We start from the raw sequence: 18,557 nt of genomic DNA, 5'->3' as shown, positions 1-18,557 counted from the left end.
TAAAGAGTATACAATAAGGGGTTTTCAATCATGGTACTTCTTGTGGACTAACTCCACAATTAAGTAATTGTGAATTATCATAACGATCCTTTTGGACATAATTGCAATTACTAGAGTCTAATTATATATGTCCAATTGGTCTATCCGCTAGCTCAACAAAAGCTCGATCGGACTGTATTTGAATAGAAGAAAATTTTATGACTTTGGAAATAATTTAATTGAGTCGATTTATTTGATGTGGAACTAAATTCGGCAGCCGTAAGAATTGTTCAACTAGAAAATTTAACTAAATAATTTTCTTGAAAAATTAATTTGAAAAATCTAAGTGATTTTTGAGAAAATTAATTTTGATCAAGTAAAATTAAATTAATCAAATTAATATGATATTTTTGAAAATTAATTTTCAAGTCAGACAATTGGCTTAATGAGTAATTGAACTTGAAAATTAAACCTAATATCATAAATCGGGTCTAGGAGCCCAAAATTGAGACCAATACCCAAAAACTGGTCGAACTGGTTCCGGTATGTGAAGTCGGACCAACGGTCCAACCGGTGGCTGGACCAGACCAATTGAGTTGTCATTGACTCGACCGAACCGGTAAAAAAATGTAACCAGCTCGGGGTGCCGGCGGCTGCAACGACGGTGATTCTTTGGTGGTTGAGTAGTGAAAGAATTACACTCATGTTGGAACTCTACTAGAGAATTTGATTTCTTATTAACTATTCTAAAAATAATATTATTTTAATTAATTTAATATTAAATTAAATTTAATACTTATCTTAATAATATTTTATTAAGTTAATATTAAAGTGACTATCTTACTATTAAATTTAATTATAGTGGAACTCTCAAAACTCTCCCTATACAAAGAGAGCCTTGAGCCATTATTGTACACACACTTGAATTCAAGAGAAAGTTGTAGAGAAAATTCTTTTTGAAATATTTGAAGAAATTATTTCAGAAAATTTCTAAAGATATTTTTTATTTACAATTTGGTCCAAAAGTTTAAAGAATTTGTGAAATTATCCCATTGGTAATTTTTGTGAAAAATTTTCTGATTCAAATCAAGCCCACATTTGACAGACTAAGCTTGAGGATAGTTGAGAAGATTATTAGGTCAAAGTGTTCATTCTAGGCTAATCAAAATATAAAATAGGTACAATTTTGATTAAATATTTATTAGTTTAGATATCACTACTAAGTTCTTATTTTGAAACATTTTTTAGAACTCTAGTTTTTCGTAAATTTATTTTTCACTGTGTTTTCCAGACTGATCTCCAACAATATAAAATTTTAATAAATAAAAATTATTAAATATTCAATAAAATATTATAAATATTTTTAAAAAATAAAAAATATGGTTGAGCTATTTAAGATATATACATACTTATGTAAAATTTTATATCTATATTTTTAAAATGAAAATGAGCTTAGACAAATATAAAATACATATAATATTTAAGTTCGATCTTATTTAACATATAAACACCTCTAATTATAGCTTGCATAACAAATTTTCAAGATTTTGTCCTTTTGAATATTTAGCCACAAACATTAAAAATTACCTTTTAAAAGTTTTGTATTAAATACATTGGAATCAACTAACCAAATCAATCTACTTTTTTGTTTTTGAATTATTTGAAGAATAAGAATTTTTTTCCATAAATAGTTCGCAAAGAAGAGTTAAATGAAATTATTAAAATTGTTAATAAACTATTATTTATTATGTTAATATGTATATTGAAAAAAAGTATATTAATTTTTATAGAAAATATTTAAATTAATTGAGAGAAATCTAAATTATTAAAATTAATTATAATTAGTCATGATCAAATCAAATTAAAATTGATTGAAAGAGATATAAGTATTTAATTTTAGTGATAAATTTTAAAATTATACATAATTTTTGATTTATTGTGCAATTTTGATGTATAAATTTTGTGTAATCATACATATGAAATTTTGATTGTAATTTAAACGTATACATAAAACATTAATTTTGATTGAACTCTATATATTTAAAAAATAAATACATTAATTAATTTATTTATTAGATAAAAATAATTATTTGTGTATGCTGTATGTAAAAGTAAAATGTTTCTATATAGATGATTATATCATTAATTTGTGAAAATTAAATAAAAAATTTTTATATATAAAACTACGTAAAATAGAAATTTATGTAATATTATATATTTAATCAAAATTTATATATAATTTTAAGATTTATCTTTTAATTCTATTAAAATCAAATAAAATACTAAATAATATTGTGTAATGACATAACAGTTGTTAAATTATTTTTTCACATAACACAAATTTAAGATATTACATGCCAATAACAAGACCGTTCCTATAAGTTTTTTAGTATTTCTTTTATGCACTTTTATTTTTGAAGTTATTTTATTCATTCTTTATTTCCAAATTTAAGATATTAAAATTTTAATTTTTTTAAATTCTTAGCATTATATGGTTTATAATTTTATTTAAATTGATAAATATTCATATATTGTTTCAAATTAAATACTAAAATTATGGTCATGGAATAGTCATTGTTTCCATATCATATTGATCTTATATATTTAAGGTAAATAATAATTAAAATAAATGTAATTTTTTAATTTTAAAAAATAAAAGAAAAACCATTAAAGTTTTTATATATAAATGACATGATTGATTGTATATGGTAAATTATTTCCTAAAATAGTACCCTCAAGCTATCCTCTCATCCTTTATTTTTTTTCAAGACTTAATTAAAAAATTACCTTCTAAATTATATATGTGTTCACTTAAACTTTTTTTTTTTTTGGTTAAATGTAGCATTTAAAAATTCTCTCCCCGTCCCTCTCTCAGCTCCCTACCACCAGTGGTCTCCCCTCCCCCCTCCTTTTCGTATCAAATTCTTCCCTTGGGCAAAACTTTATATCATGGAATTATTAGTAAACATGGGAAGGAATAGCAAAGGATCCAATCCAATATGGGAATGATGTTTTTCATGATTTCATCGAGTTCAGGGGGGCTTGCTCTAACTCCCCTGGATATCTCAAGCTAGATTGTGACGCAGCCTTCAACTCTTAGGCTTTTAAAGCGAGCATCGCATAATAATTTATGATTTGATCACAGTGGCAAGTGATCTCCTCCTCGACAATCAAATTAGACAACAAAATTTAAAATGACACTTGGGATTGGATTGCTAAAAATACTTTGTATTCCCACTGATTCGCAATAAATGCAAGTGAATATTAAAAATATAGGTGAAATGTCGTTGAATTTTGAAGCACATTGGTTTGATTACAAATATAAGGCCGCAAAACTGCAGACGCTAGTTTTTCACCAAAGAAAAAAACAAAACAAGTGGGTCCATCCTCCACTCCAGCTTTCGTGTCATTTCCTTTCTCTCTCTTTCCTTTACTTTTCCTTCAGGCATCCATATCCAAAACCCCCTCCTTTTGTCCCTTCTCTTCATCAATTTCCCCTTAGTTTCTGCTTTTTTCTTTAAAACAATAAAGATCCCTTAGTTCCTTCTTTTCTTTCTTCGGCTTTTCCTCCAACAGGTTTGTTACAATATCATAAATCCAACACACTACCTTTTTTTTTCTTTTTTTCTCACTTGCTCTTTTAATCGGCGTTGATTACTTAAGTCTTTTGTTAGATTCATTTTCTCTTTTCTTTAACGATCTCTTCTATTTTTGCAACTAGTTGTATCATGAATTATGATCTGTTAGAATTAATTTCATTTTGAATCTCTTTTTGTTGTTCAAATTCTATTATTGCAAAGATGGGGAAAAAAAAGAGGCACTTCTTTTGTTTTTTTAAGTAGTTTTAAATTAGTCTAGTTAAAATAACTTCGGATCAGGTAAATGAGTGGTCTTATTAAAAGAAAATGGATTCTGATCGTCAACAGCTCAAAAGTATGGAAATCGAGTTTGATAATAAAGGCTAGATTTTTCAGTTAGGGTTTGTTAAGAACAAATGTTTTTGTTTTAATGCTTTGGTTTTGAATCTTTAGATTCTGAATGGATATTGCTTTGCTGCGGTAACTGGAATTTGATGTTAAGGCTATGGAAATGAATGGGTTCACTTTAAATTTTAATATATATGTAGGAGTTATGATTCGGCTGTTTAAAGTAAAGGAAAAGCAGAGAGAACTTGCTGAAAATGCAAATGGGGGAGCTCCTACTAAAAAGCAAAGTCCAGGAGAGTTGCGTTTGCACAAAGGTTTGCTTCACATATATAATGGATTGAATTGTTTAAATTTCCTTTAGTTCTGTGATAGAGATCCATTATTTTTTATGATTTGGTGCTTTTGGTGTGTTATTGCTAATTTTCTTTAGCTTTACTGATCTATTCAACTATATGTTGTTCTAGCACTGAATCTATTGGCTCAAGAGCATCTGGTGTTTGATCCTAGTGTGATTCTCATGTTTTATTTTGTCTTTCTACGTGTAGATATTTCTGAGCTTAACCTACCCAAATCTTGTGCTATAACATTTCCAAATGGAAAGGATAACCTGATGAATTTTGAGGTTTCAATTCGACCCGATGAAGGATATTATTTGTAAGGAATTTCTTTCATGCCTCTTATTTTAACACAAGTTTTCTTTTGCTCTCTAGCACAAATTTTTTGGTTAAAGTTTTTGTTTATTGGAGAAGACATGACATGCTTATAAGAGTTTTTTTACGTTCATCTTCTTATATTAATAATGCTATAACAAGTATAAAACTGATTGGCTGCTGCTGTTACAGCGGTGGCACATTTTTATTCTCCTTTCAAGTTTCTCCCGTCTATCCACATGAGGCACCCAAAGTTAAGTGCAAGACCAAGGTAGACTGGCTTACCTTATTTATATGTTTGTTTTCTAAATTCATGCTGTGGTCTCGCATGCTTTTGGTTATAACCCGGCTTGTATCATGTTGCACTCGAATATCCAGGTCTACCATCCAAATATTGATTTGGAAGGAAATGTTTGCCTTAACATCTTACGTGAAGATTGGAAACCGGTGCTCAATATAAACACTATAATCTATGGTTTATATCATCTTTTCACGGTAATGCCTAATATATTTATAGCCATAATTCAGTGGATTTGCTGCCATCTGATATCTGAATCTTTGAATTTTGTGTGCAGGAACCGAATTATGAGGATCCCCTCAATCATGAAGCTGCTGTAGTGTTGAGGGATAATCCAAAGATGTTTGAATCCAATGTGAGGAGGGCTATGTCTGGCGGGTATGTTGGGCAAACCTTTTTCCCACGGTGTGTCTAGCTTTAGCAAGGTCGCTGAATGCGCAAATGCACACGTCATAAACACTTGAGCTTCTGTGGGTTGTATAATTTACCTGCAAATTGCCCTCTATTGTCTGCTTTGATTTTCTCACTTTTCCTGCAAGACCAACCAGATAAAAATTCCATCAATGTTTCACTCTAGCTTTTCCCAAAGCTGTTGTATGATTCTGTGGCATATAATCTCAATTTGGAACTAGGATAGAGTCAATAGACCGAATTTCATGCACTTGCATATTATGTGACATCTTCTCTCTCTCTCTCTCTCTGAAAATGAATACCTCTTTGTTTCTTTCTTTAGCCTGTTTTTGCTTTGAGTACAAGGATTTAGGTGCTTGTTGAACATTGAGCAACAAATCATTCCCATAATTGAAATAATTCCTGAACCAGATTTCATCTTCAGAGCCATCTTTGACATGAATCATTTTTGTATGCATGTACCTTAGGTTACATATTGCATGCTCTTTAGATCTCTTAATTCTGCTTATTAGCTTACAGGATAGAGATATAATTTTAATGTGCCTTTTAAGTTATATCTAAAAGTCCTATAATCAAGGCAGCTGATAGAGAAATGGTTTATAATAAAATCGCAATGGTTCTACAATTACAGGCTGGCAATGTATGACCAGCATAATAATGAATTTCTTGACAAGTTAGTGGAACTTCATGAGCAAGATGTTGCCATAGAAGGTAGTATATGTCTGCGCCTCATAGTGAAAGAAATTGTGAACCAAGTTCTCAGAAAATAACCAAGTATTCGATCAAATCATCTCTTCCTCTTTCACAGCCGCCAATCTAACATTTTCACGGTCTCGCCTGAAGAGTTTGTACAACGGCGTGTAACACAAACAACACAAACCAAATGGAATTGCCATCATTGATAGTAGCCCTCTGGACAAAGCAAATGCCTCGCGTGGAGAACCATTGATCGGATCGATAGATTTTGAATCATAACCAAACATTTTCTCTGATAGGATACCTACCAAGGGAGCTGCGAAAGATGAAAACGATCCTTCAAAAGCACGGTCGAATGCATAGATCATGGTCCTATGTTTAGAAGGGACGACTTCGGCAAACATAGGACCATTTGCAGCCGTGGCATTCCAACTGATGGTTAAGCCCATCATAAACAGGGTTACAGCAAAGGTGTAATAACTGCTCACTGATTGTGGGATCACTTTAAGAAGGAACAATGAGAATGGTATGCCCATAAAGGCACTGAATTGTGCACATATAATACGCCCAGAATGGGGGTAAATTTGTGACAATCTATCTGCTATTACCCCACCAAGAAAGGATCCCATAGCACATCCGATGGCAAAAAGACTTAAAAGTGCTGCTGTAGAATTATGATCAAAACCTGAGAAACAAGAAAATAAAAAAATAAAAAAAAAAGACCCAAAGGTATCAAAAATCAAGCACTAAACCAGTGATTCGGTAAAATATGTAGCATTCGACCATTTTTTTGGAATGCTAAAAAGAAACAAGAAAATGGGTTAGAATTTGTGTACCAATTAGTTCAAACCACATGGTAAAGAACACCATGGCAGTCCATGGTAGTGAACCAATAATTCCCTGCAAGACAATTATCTGAAAAGTTGGAATTCTAATAACAGCTTTCGTAGCCATCCAGGACTCGGACCAAACAGACGAGACACGACCATTCCCTTTTTCTACCAACTCATCCCTGCGAAAGAAAGCAGCTGAGTCACCAAAACAATATATGAAAATATCAAAATGCCAAACCCTAAAAACTAAATTTAGATGGTGATAAGATATTGAAACAGATAAAAACGAAAAAACTTCGAATGAGCAATTAGTACCTTTCTAAATTAATTCTGGCATCATGATTGACACTAACTGTTTTCCTAGGATCAACAACAAATAGGAACACAAGGAGTCCTATGAATGAACTTAACGTTGCCATCAAAATGAAGGCACAACGCCATCCAGGCGTACCCCAGAACTGCTGACCAGCCATTACGGTAGCAACAACACCACCACCGATGCCGCCCAAGGTGCCAACAAGGCTTAGCAGCCCAAATCCAGCCCCTCTCACACCATCCATGTAACTATCAGCAATAAAAGACTGAAGTGCTGGTATTACAATTGCCAGTCCAAAGCCATTAACTGCTCTCCACATTGCAACCTGATGAAACTGTTGGCTTCCACTCACTGCAGCAGTCGATAAGGCCCAGCACATCGTACCTATAGCGAGAACCGTAGGGCGATCATAGTTAATTACGAGTACGCCAGCCAAGGGAGATGCCAGGCCCTGCACAAAGTTCCTTATGAAGGTGAGATACCCAAGATCAGATGGCCCAGCATTGAAAGCTTCACTAACTTCTTTGTAGACAGATGGAAGGAGGTTTTCATCAGCACGTTCCATAATGGCAGCCAAGTTTATAAGGAGGATAGAAAGTGAAACGCCGAAAATCTTTCTAGTTCTGTGGAATGTTAAAAGTATATCACCAGTAGATTCAACACAAAAAAAAAAAGGCATTTCCAAGGTAAATTACATAGAAAAGGGGAAAGCATTGAGGATATGTATATCTGAATATGCACATATTGAAGTAATAACAATGGAAGAAGCTTTCTTTTGCAACCAGTTTGACATTACAAAAGATAACAAAAATCAAACATATCTAGGAATCTCCAATAAAAGATTCAAAAAGTGGAAGCCAAGGCCTCCATTGGCCATATTCCATAAACAAGGAAAACAGCTTCCTAAGAAAAATAAAGTATCCTTTGACAAGGATATCTCTGAGTTTTTGTGCATTATTATGACAAAAAAAAAAGCAACTAAAATGGAATAATTATGGTAAATATCAATTTGCTAATGCTTCATTTGCTTATCTAAGAGCATAAAATGCCCCTTTAAAAAAGCTTTTTGACTTTGCCATATATATCCGAGTACCCAGATCCCATAATCAACAAATAATCAAACAATAAGTGCCTCAATAATCAGGAAAAAAGAAAAAGGACAAAGATTTGGAAAAAGGAACTTACTTCATGGATTGAAGATGTCTACGAAACAAAGGCTTGGAGTGAAACGGAGCAGAAGATCTTAAACGGCTTCGATTTAAGCCCATAAAACAACCAAGAAAAACTTCCTAAAATCCTGGAAACATGTATTTCCAGCTTCGATGATGGATCTGGAACACCCACTTGCCTTGTTGAAACAATAAGACTCCGACCATCCAGGGACTCATCAGGAATTATCCCAAAATAAAAATATTCGATTCCCGGTCAATGCAAACAATATAATATTTAATTATTATTTATTGAAAAATAATTAATGAAGTTACACGGTTAACAAAAAGGACAAAAACCCAAACTCTTAAAATAAAACTAGTATTTTGGATGGAAAAATCAAAGTTGCCGAAGCAAGGAAAATGAAAGAAAGCTAGTTTAGTTTATCCGGTTGTGGGTGAGGTTACATTCTAAAGCGTGGGCTTGATGTAAAAGTCTGGGATCTAAACTACACTTGGATTGCGGAGATTGGTGGTGTCATAATTCCAGGATATGTGGTGTCTTGTCTTTTTAATTTTTTCCTCCCTATAAAGGGGCTCGGGTTTTTTGGTCATTGACCTTCCATTAATAGTTAAATGTCCCAAAACATTTTTATAAATAAGTGTACTTTGTAGGATAGAATACATTAGACTTGAGTTAAATTATTAAAATAATATTTTTATAAGAGATAACTCATCATGTTAATTAACGATTTAAAACAAATATTTTATCATTTCACTTCTCATTTAATCCAAATAATTAATATCTTTTATGTAGGTAAACTATTTCAAGAGGAGATAAAATTTGAAACTAAATTTAGGAATCCGTGCATAAATATGAGCTAGCTGGTATACTGTATATTATAAATTGAGACCTTTTTAAGAATAAATAAGATATTAATCATGCCATATATGCAAAAACATAAAACCAGGTTTTACTTAAATAAAATTAATGTATAAATTATAAAGAAATTCATTTTTAATCGTTTAATAATCATTTGGTGCTTGAGTTTGTTACTTTTTTTAATGTGGTATATGTTTGTTTTTGTCCAATGTGGTATATAAGGAGAAGTGCTCGATCAAATCGAATGAACAATTTTGAGTTAATCAAGTTGACGAATTCTATTTTATCATCCTAACTCGATTTGAAATTTTCTCAAATCGAGTCGAGTGAGATGAAATTCGAATTGAATATATTTGTTTGAGTTAAATTAAAAAAAATGATTCTAGGTCCTTATAATCACTATCACCCACCGTAATCAAATTTGTCCACTATAATTAAATTTGTTATTAACTTTCATCCTCTTCTTTACTTGCTTAGTTGCTTCAATTATCTTCTGATTCTTGTCACTATATATTTTGAAATTAAAAACATATTAAATATAAAAATGTAATTTTTTAATAAAAGTTATCTTAAAAATAAAATGTAAAATTAATACCAAAATAAAATTTTAGCACAAATATTTTATAGCATAATCACTAAATCATCTTTAATAAAAATTTATAGATTCAATATGATTAAACAATTCAATAATATAAATAGTAAAAATGTGAAATTTAATTTAATAATATAAATAGTAGATATAAATAAAATTATTTTTTGACAAAAGATATAAATAAAATTATTACTATTTAGGTTTAGGGATTTTTTGGATGATTTTAATTTTTGATTTTGGGGTAAAATATGAGAAGTAAAAGTTTAGGGGAAAATAAAAAGTTTTGGGGTTGAGAGAGAAATTTTGGGGAAAGTAAATGGGGAGTAAAATTTAGTGGGGGAATGGGTTTGGGGTATAAAGGGGTGAGATGGGAGAGGAGTAAAAGTTTTCGGGGAAAAGTGGGAGGGAGTAAAAGTTTTGGGAGAAAGTAAAGATGTTTGGGAGTTTAAGATAAAAATGTAAAATATTATAGTTTAGTATTCAATTTATTCGAATTATTCAAGTTATTCGAATTTGAAAACCAAACTCAATTCGAAAAAAAATTCAAGTTGACTCGAATAACTCGATTCGTTTAACTCGAAATTTGATTTTTTTTCGATTTTTTCAAGTCGAATCGAGTTTTGCTCACCCCTAGTGGTATATGTATTTAGCAAAAGTTATATGTTTTGATACTTGAAAGTAATGATGTTAATATTATAGTGTTTAATTTGAGTTTAGATTAATTTGAAAAAAAATCATAATTCATTAATAATATTAGCAGTTATCTTTATACACAAAAATTTTGAGTTGAATATTAACCTGAAAAAACTTTTGGATTTAAAGAAAAGTTGATGAACCTTATGTTTATAAATGTATAAGGATGAAAAGATAATGTTTGTTATTCTATATGTCGATGACATTTTACTCATTGGGAATGACGTGAGATCATTATCATTGGTTGATTAACTCAATGATTCGACATTAATGGCTGAAGCTAATTTCGCATCAATAAAGATCAAGAGAACAAAATTATGACAATTATCTCAAGCTTCATACTTTGATTAAATTTTGAAACGTTTTGCAATGTCTAATGAGAAGAAGGAAGCACAACCTTTTGTATCGGGTTTTTCATCTTTCTTTAAATGATTTTCCTAAAACAGAAGAATAAATATAATATATTAGAAAAGTTCTAAATATATGTTTATTATAAGAAGCTTTGTAACACCCCTAACCCGTATCCTTCGCCGGAACAGAGTTATGGAGCATTACCTGATTTTACAGTTCAATTACAATTAATTTATGTCATTTACTATTCATTTCTGAAAATCAATCACAATCAATCATAATTTCCTTCATAGGGGTCTTCGAGGTCCAAAATACATATTAGAATCGAGTCAGGACTAAACCGGAATCACAGAAAATTTTTCGCAAAATTTCAAAATTTTTCTTAGATGCAGGAAACACACGCTTGTGTGTGGTTCATACGGTCAAGTGACACGCCCGTGTCTTAGGCCATGTGGGCATTCGATGTGAGGCACACGGCAGTGTCCTAGCCCGTGTCCTTACCTGTGTAACTCTCTGACTTGGGTCACACGGCCAGCCACGTGCCCGTGTGCTATACCTTGTGGACAATTTAATTTTCGAAAATTAGGTGTAGAGGTTACACGGCCAGGACACATGCCCATGTGCTAGGCCGTGTGTCTCATACGGCTGAGACACATGCTCGTGTCTCTACCCGTGTACTCAATTCTGAGCATTCTGTTTCTCTAATTTTAAGATCACGGGACACACGGCCAAACCACACCTCGTGCGCATGGCCGTGTGTCACACACGGTTGAGACACACGCCCATGTGTTTGCTCGTGTGGACAAAATAAGGTCATTTTCCAAGCCTTATTTCTCACCCTTTTTACCTTGCATCTACGTCAATTTCAATATATTCACCAACCAATTCAAGGCATATAAATCAATCTAATGATCAAGTTTTATGCATGACACATTTACTCATGCTTTCAAGTATCATCTTTACATTAAAATTATATACTTACCTAAACTTAATTGCATCTAATATATTAAACCAAACACATTTATATACTAAATATAATAAACCTCATGCATAAATATGCATTAAATTTACTATCACTAGCCATTCCAATGGCTAGTTACAACCAAAACATTTACATACCCTTATTTATTATCATTAGCCTATACATGTGGTTACACCAAGGTAAGATTTCTATTTATACCAAAACAAGCTGGAGGATAGTGTGATGATGCTTCGACCGATCTTTAACTTTTACGAACTTCCAAGTACTATAAAATAGAGGAAAAAAACCTAGTAAGAGTTTGATGCTTAGTAAGTTCGTATAACAGGAATTTCACTTGCCAATCTTGTTCATTTAAAATAAGCATATCAATAACATGCATCCTAACAAAATTAGCCATTTGCCTAATCACATACACTCAATCAAACAAGTTAGTCATAAATTTTCTAAATACTCTTCAAATAATAACGATGATGAGCTCATTAGGTAATAACTTTCATATACATAATCCTTTCATATCATATTTTCACATAACTCATACATTTTCATAACAAGTCATCTCAAGTTCAGTGTAGACATGTTAAAACTTTACCCGTTGAATTTATTTGAAATATCGATGGATACATCAGTAGTACATTTAAAGTGTACAAAACTACAAATCCGTCAATTTGTATTTAGGGGTACCCAATTAGAGCACATAATCAGGAAGCACTCTCTCAAGCCATGTAATAGGATGCTCATGTGAGCCATGTATCAAGAAGCTTATCCGGGCAAAATAGGAAACTCGTAAGAGTATTAATCAGGAAGCTTATAGAGCTTAACAGGTAACTCTAAAGAGTTATTATTAGGGAGCTCCGGATAGCCATTTAACAGGAAGTTCAAGGGAGCTATAACAGGACACTCATAAAGAGCTGTGTTTGTGTTTGCAATATATGCAGGATCACAATCGATCATATAACAGGACGCTTACAAAGAGATGTGGTAGTCCGCAACACATGCAGGACCACTACCGATCAGGATGCTCGCAGGAACCATATAATAGGAATGCTTTAGAAGGCTTTTAATAGGATGCTCGTCCGAGCTATAATGTTCTCAACATATGCAGGACTATAATCAATATGGGAAAATACTGTATCCATCGCATTTCATTATTCAAACGGGACTTATCATTTATCGAACAATATTGGGTATGTAATTAATTTCATACATTAAACATTTATGCAATTCACACAAATAAAAATTCAATTCAAATGTATTAATATACATAATTAAGTTACACGAACTTATCTCGACACTTGTTGTGTATGAAAATCTACTAATCCATCACCTTTTCTTTTCCTCGATCTAACTCTTTATTTGATCTTTCCGGATCTATATAAATAAATTTAGCATCAATTTAATTCAATTTATACTCAATTGAATTCAATTCACATCTTAGACAAAATTACCATTTTGCCCCTATTCTTTTCATAAATGACAATTCCATCCCTAAGCTCGGAAAATGAAATTCATGCAATTTAATCCTTATTTCAAGCCTAACCAAATTTTACATGTTACAATATCAGCCCATTAATTTCACAAAAATCAAAATTTTTCCATGGGTTTTACCAATTTTCAATTTGGTCCCTAAATCATAATTTCATCAAAATTTTCTTTGTAAAAGTTGTTTATCTATCAACAACCTTTCATTTTCTACTATAAATTTCAAAATTTTAGCATTTACATCCATGGAAAAATTTCTATACTTTGATATCTTTACAAATCAATTCCCAAATTAGATAGATTAAGCTATTCCGATATCAGAAATATAAAAATTACTAAAAACGGGACAAGATTGCTTACCCAATTAAGCTTGTTTGATTTCCTTTTAAGCTTGTTTGATTTCCTTTCTCTTTCCTAGGGTTTCCATGTACTTTGGGGAAGAAGATGATAATTATAGTATGTTATTTCTATTTACTTATTATATCATCCTTTATTTTTCCTACTTTCCAATTTAGTCCTTTTCTTTTTCTAATTTTTCATGGATGATTCATCATAAATATCTACTAACTTTTCTTAGTGGTCTAATTACCATATAAGGACTTCAAGTTTTGAATTCCATAGCTATTTGATACTTATAGCTACTAGAACTCAACTTTTTCATTTTATGTAATTTCGTCTTTTCCACAATTAAACATGAAATCGGTAAAATTTTCTTAATGAAATATTCATACGTCATTTCTATCATATGCAATTCATGCAATAATATTAAAAAAAAATTTAACTTGAATTTGTGGTCTCGAAACCACTATTTCGATTTCATTGAAAATGGGCTATTACAAGCTTTACGTATACTTGATGGTCACTAAACTAACTATAAATATGACAAAGGAAATCGCACCTATTGAACAATAGTATAGCTATGGTGAGTAGAGAATATCATATCCACGAGGACTAAAAGTATTAGTAATTATCGTTTTTCTATTATTTAGCCGACAATTCAGAGTGATGTGTTTTAATCTAAATCTATTAAACTATTTAACTACGAACGCAACAGAGAATAAATCAAGGAAATAATCGAATATTAACCAATGAAATAAACAATACCCAGGAAAGAATCCACTTAGACTTCACCTATTATTATGAATCTGAATTAAACGATTTACTCACTTGTGTCTTGATCCATATAAATCCCTAAATTATGTTAATATCTCTTTCAAGAGTAAGAACAACTAACTCTAGGTTGATTAATTGAAATCTCTTTCTAATTAAAACCCCTATCGTCACATTAATTCGATCTATGGATTCCCTTATTGGATTTGACTCTAATTTGGTAGATTTATGTCGTCCTATTTCTAGGATTGCATGCAACTCTACTCAATTATGCTAGATCTACTCTTAAATAGGGACTCTTGCTCCACTGAATTAAGCACATTAAACATGAGTTAATATCCCGAAAATATTAAAACAAGAAATAAGCATACATAATTGAGAACAAGAATCAAATATTTATCGTAAAACAAAAAAATAAATAAAAGGATTCATTATATGTTTCATCCTTTTTAGGTATCTAGGGAATTAGTTCATAGTCCTAAATGAAAACATCTCAAAGTCAGGATAACCACAAGACATAAACAAATTTAATAAAACTTCGAAAGAAATTAAAAGGAGATCTTCAATCTTGATGGAGATCCGCTTCTGAGTCGATCTTCTCTGATTGCTCCCTTATGTCTTCTTATAATTGGTATTTATAGACTTCAGAATGCTTGAAAGCCTAAAAATTGGGTTTTTCCATGTATTTGGGAAGTAGGGTGCGAAATCAAAATGGGTTGGCACATGGGTGTGTGTCCAGCTCGTGTGGCTCACACGGGCATGTGTCCAACCCATGTGAAAATTCCCAGGCCGTGTGGCTCTTGAAAATAACTCCATTTGTCTGATTTTGGCTCGTTTTTCGATCCTTTCGCTCCCAAATGCTCTCCTAAGTATAGAAACATGAATTTAAAGGATTAGGAGCATCAAATTCACTAATTTGCATAATTAATCATCCAAAAACACATTAAGAATGAGATTAAAATAGGTTACTTTTATAACTTATCAATACTATGCTTTCATGACATATTGGGCTCAAACATTGACAAATTGTTACGTATATACTCAAGTATTTACGAAGAACAAGATATTATATCCTTGTATACTCTAGCGGGAACTTAATACCCTTTGGATATACTAATTCAAGCTTCCAAACATGTAGAGAATCAAGGAAATTAACACTATTTTGTGTATTTGTCCTAGGCAGTGAAGCCAAGGTTTGGAGAAGTGTAAAGTAGACTTCTACTACTGACTCCACTATGGAGGCTGAATATGTGCATAAAAGAAATAGTCTAGCTTTAAAACTTCTTAATGGATCTTAATGCCATTCTTAGTATGGAAAAATCTATCACACTATATTACGATAATAGTGCAACAATAACTAATAATAAGGGAACAAGGAATCACAAAAGGAAAATGCATATTGATTGCAAATATCATAGTATATGAGAGGCAGTAGCTAAAAAAATTATAGATATAGTCAAATTTACATCTAAGGACAACCTTGCGGATTCGTTTACCAAAACTCTGATGGAGAAGATCAGTTTGAAGAAATATGTTGAGGGTATGAGAATGCAAAATATGACTTATTTAATTTATTAGGGCAAGTGAGACATTGTTAGGATTTGTGCCTTTATTGTAGTGATTTTATCATGACTACTTATAATTTTTGGATTGATTGAATAAATAAAATTATCATATTTTCATTTTAACTAATATTTTTATAACTATCCTCAATGATTCTTCATGAAAAGTAAAATGTATAAGTAAATATAAGCTCTGGATTACCTTTAATTTAACTAATATTAAGTTACATTATATGAACAAACTATAATGTAAGAAGGCAACTTATAGAAGTAGACAATCTAAATTGTCCATAGTCCATAGAATCAGATTGAACAAATGGTTCAAATAATAGGGGGCTATTATGTCACATATAAGTCCAATTACAAAGATAACTTGTCTTGGCTATTATAATAGGAATGACTTCCAAAAATTGATACATATACACACATTATATTAGAACCAAGTTAAAATTTTCCTAAATTATTTTATGAGCTTATTCACTTGTGATGTTCATGGTGTGATTAATCCTTCAGTAAGTGAATAGTATTACTCATGTGCTTTAGTGTATTAAAACCTATGCTTGGTAGATTGTTGGTATATTGGGTACATCGACATGACTTGTGCATGGCATGAATTCACTCACATTATTGGAATCATAGCTTAAATATAAAGTAAATGGTATCCTCTCATTGGCATTGTATGAATTATGAAATTGGAACGTGGTTATGAGTAGTTTGTCTAAGACGAATGATTAATCATTATAATTATGAGTAATGATAGTTTTCATCGAGGAAGTTATAAAGGTGGTCTTGACATAAAATGGATAGAATTAGGTGAGAAAATTTAACCTAAAGGGATCAAGAATATCCTATGAGGGTAACACACATATGATAAAGCCATTAGACAAAAGCTTAATATATGTAGCTTTCTTAATTGTATAAGACATGGAGATTAATCATCGTACTTTTAATAGATTGATTCTATGACTAAATAACTTTCTAATCAATCGATGAAGAGTCAAAACTTAATTATAAATTATTTAGGGTAAACTACACCGTAGGTCACCTAAAATAGTGTCGTTCTTATTTTGGCCACTCTAATTTTTTTTGTCAATTTAGTCACTCTAATTATAAAATTGCTCGAATTGATAATTATGATTAAAAAATTTGCTAATTCACTAACAAATTGCTAATGTGGCATTTTTTTAATTTTTGACTAAAGCTAGGGAGCTCTCTATAATTAGTCCAAAACACCTTTTTGGTTTATTCGCAACATGAAGATTTTAATGGTGGCACCACTAACACTTGAATCCTTTTTAGAAAGAGAGAAACCAATGATGGCGATGACGAACCATGACCCCACCTTTCCAATGAGCCCACCAACTACAAAATCACATCAAAATTTCCACATTTAGAGAATTAGTTTCTGCAAAGCAATTAATCATCCATTATTGTTACATTCTTTTACAAATGAAATAACATCAATCATAATCCCAAAACCCCAAATATAGAAAAACTTAAGGATATAGAAAAACTAAGGCCAAAAGGAAGAAACTTTATGCTCTAGAAAGACCACTAACTAATGAATAAGTAAACACAAAACTCAAGCTTGGATCTTTTCAAAAGCATGCTGATGAGTTTAACAAAGAAAAAAAATGTGTGTTTCTTAATTAAATTTACTTTCTATATGATGGACGACCATGATTGTAATGCCCTAAATGTAACAGCCTGTTTTTGGGCCTAGTAGGAACATCGATTTTAGAACCACTAACCCGAGGTCAAAGAAATTATTTTTAATATTATTTTATGTGTTATAGCATGTTTATATGAGTGCATAAAAATTTTGGTGAAATAATTTTAGCAATTGCATGCTCAATTGCGAAAAATGACTAAATCACATAAAGGGAAAAAGTTTTGTTTTCTAGCAAATGGTGTTAAATAGCTAAAGAATCATAATTAGGGGTCTTTAAAGGGCAAATAGACCCATTTCAATAGGGTGGCTGGCCATAGAGACAAAGAGGAGTCAAAAAGTCAAAAATTTAATAGGGTTGGTATTTGATGACATTAGCTAATTGAATAAAAAAATAAAATCAAAGGGGTCATATTTCTTCTCCATCTTTTCCACTGAAAATTGAAGTGAAAAAACCCTATGGGAGCTTGAAAATTTTCAGCACAATAAACCCTTACATGTATTTCATTTGGATGATTATTTTTGTTGATTTTTATACTTTTGGGACTATTGTAGCTTAATTTAGCTAATGGAGGGACTATTTTGCAAAATAGTTGAGAGTCTAGGGTTTTTACATGAGAGTGTTCATGTTGTTTGCTGAATTTTTATGGAAAAAATGAATCTTGGTTGTAAAACAAACGACTTTTATAAAGTAGTTTTCATGAAAATCCTAACTAAAGACCATTTTGCATAAGTTATAAATTATGTGGTAAATGTGTGAAATAATGAGAATCGTGGGCTGCTTCTAGTATAAAAAGAATTTGGCTAGGCTTGGTTGTGAGAAAATTTGATAAAATTGATTTACGAGCCTAGGGGTAAAATTGTAATTTTGTAAAAGTCTAGGGGCGAAATGGTCATTTTGCAAAAATATGAATTATGAAATGCATTGATTAATATGATGATTAAATTAGTGAATCTTTATCATTTTAGATCAAGAAAT

General features: G+C 31.3%; 2 protein-coding genes across 2 annotated transcripts; one reads left to right on the top strand and one right to left on the bottom strand.

Moving 5' to 3' along the window:
• The first annotated feature begins 3,313 nt into the window (after nt 1-3,313).
• On the top strand, nt 3,314-5,441 carry LOC108465036 (NEDD8-conjugating enzyme Ubc12-like). The gene is made up of 6 exons (XM_017765340.2): nt 3,314-3,555; nt 4,106-4,219; nt 4,451-4,559; nt 4,748-4,826; nt 4,934-5,050; nt 5,131-5,441. Exons 2-6 carry the CDS (start codon nt 4,111-4,113, stop codon nt 5,266-5,268), a joined length of 552 nt encoding a protein of 183 aa, XP_017620829.1. The 5' UTR covers nt 3,314-3,555; nt 4,106-4,110; the 3' UTR covers nt 5,269-5,441.
• On the bottom strand, nt 5,208-8,814 carry LOC108465035 (uncharacterized). Its single transcript, XM_017765339.2, has 4 exons — nt 8,295-8,814; nt 7,109-7,732; nt 6,797-6,972; nt 5,208-6,645 (listed from the first exon to the last, which is right to left on the bottom strand). Exons 1-4 carry the CDS (start codon nt 8,375-8,377, stop codon nt 6,047-6,049), a joined length of 1,482 nt encoding a protein of 493 aa, XP_017620828.1. The 5' UTR covers nt 8,378-8,814; the 3' UTR covers nt 5,208-6,046.
• Nucleotides 8,815-18,557: the final 9,743 nt, after the last annotated feature.

The sequence above is a fragment of the Gossypium arboreum genome, chromosome 11 (assembly GCF_025698485.1).
Source record: "Gossypium arboreum isolate Shixiya-1 chromosome 11, ASM2569848v2, whole genome shotgun sequence".
Taxonomy (NCBI): Eukaryota; Viridiplantae; Streptophyta; class Magnoliopsida; order Malvales; family Malvaceae; genus Gossypium; species Gossypium arboreum.
The sequence above is the reverse complement of the archived record's forward strand: the minus strand, read 5'-3'. Positions and strand labels throughout refer to the sequence as shown.

Excerpts from the sequence above, each read along its gene's own strand:
- LOC108465036 (XM_017765340.2), top strand. The coding sequence starts at position 4,111 with ATGATTCGGCTGTTTAAAGTAAAGGAAAAGCAGAGAGAACTTGCTGAA. Across the intron at positions 4,560-4,747 it reads CCCGATGAAGGATATTATTT|CGGTGGCACATTTTTATTCT; the intron begins GTAAGGAATTTC and ends CTGCTGTTACAG. Across the intron at positions 4,827-4,933 it reads AAGTTAAGTGCAAGACCAAG|GTCTACCATCCAAATATTGA; the intron begins GTAGACTGGCTT and ends TCGAATATCCAG.
- LOC108465035 (XM_017765339.2), bottom strand. The coding sequence starts at position 8,377 with ATGGGCTTAAATCGAAGCCGTTTAAGATCTTCTGCTCCGTTTCACTCC. Across the intron at positions 7,733-8,294 it reads AGACATCTTCAATCCATGAA|AACTAGAAAGATTTTCGGCG; the intron begins GTAAGTTCCTTT and ends AACATTCCACAG. Across the intron at positions 6,973-7,108 it reads GCCAGAATTAATTTAGAAAG|GGATGAGTTGGTAGAAAAAG; the intron begins GTACTAATTGCT and ends TTTCTTTCGCAG.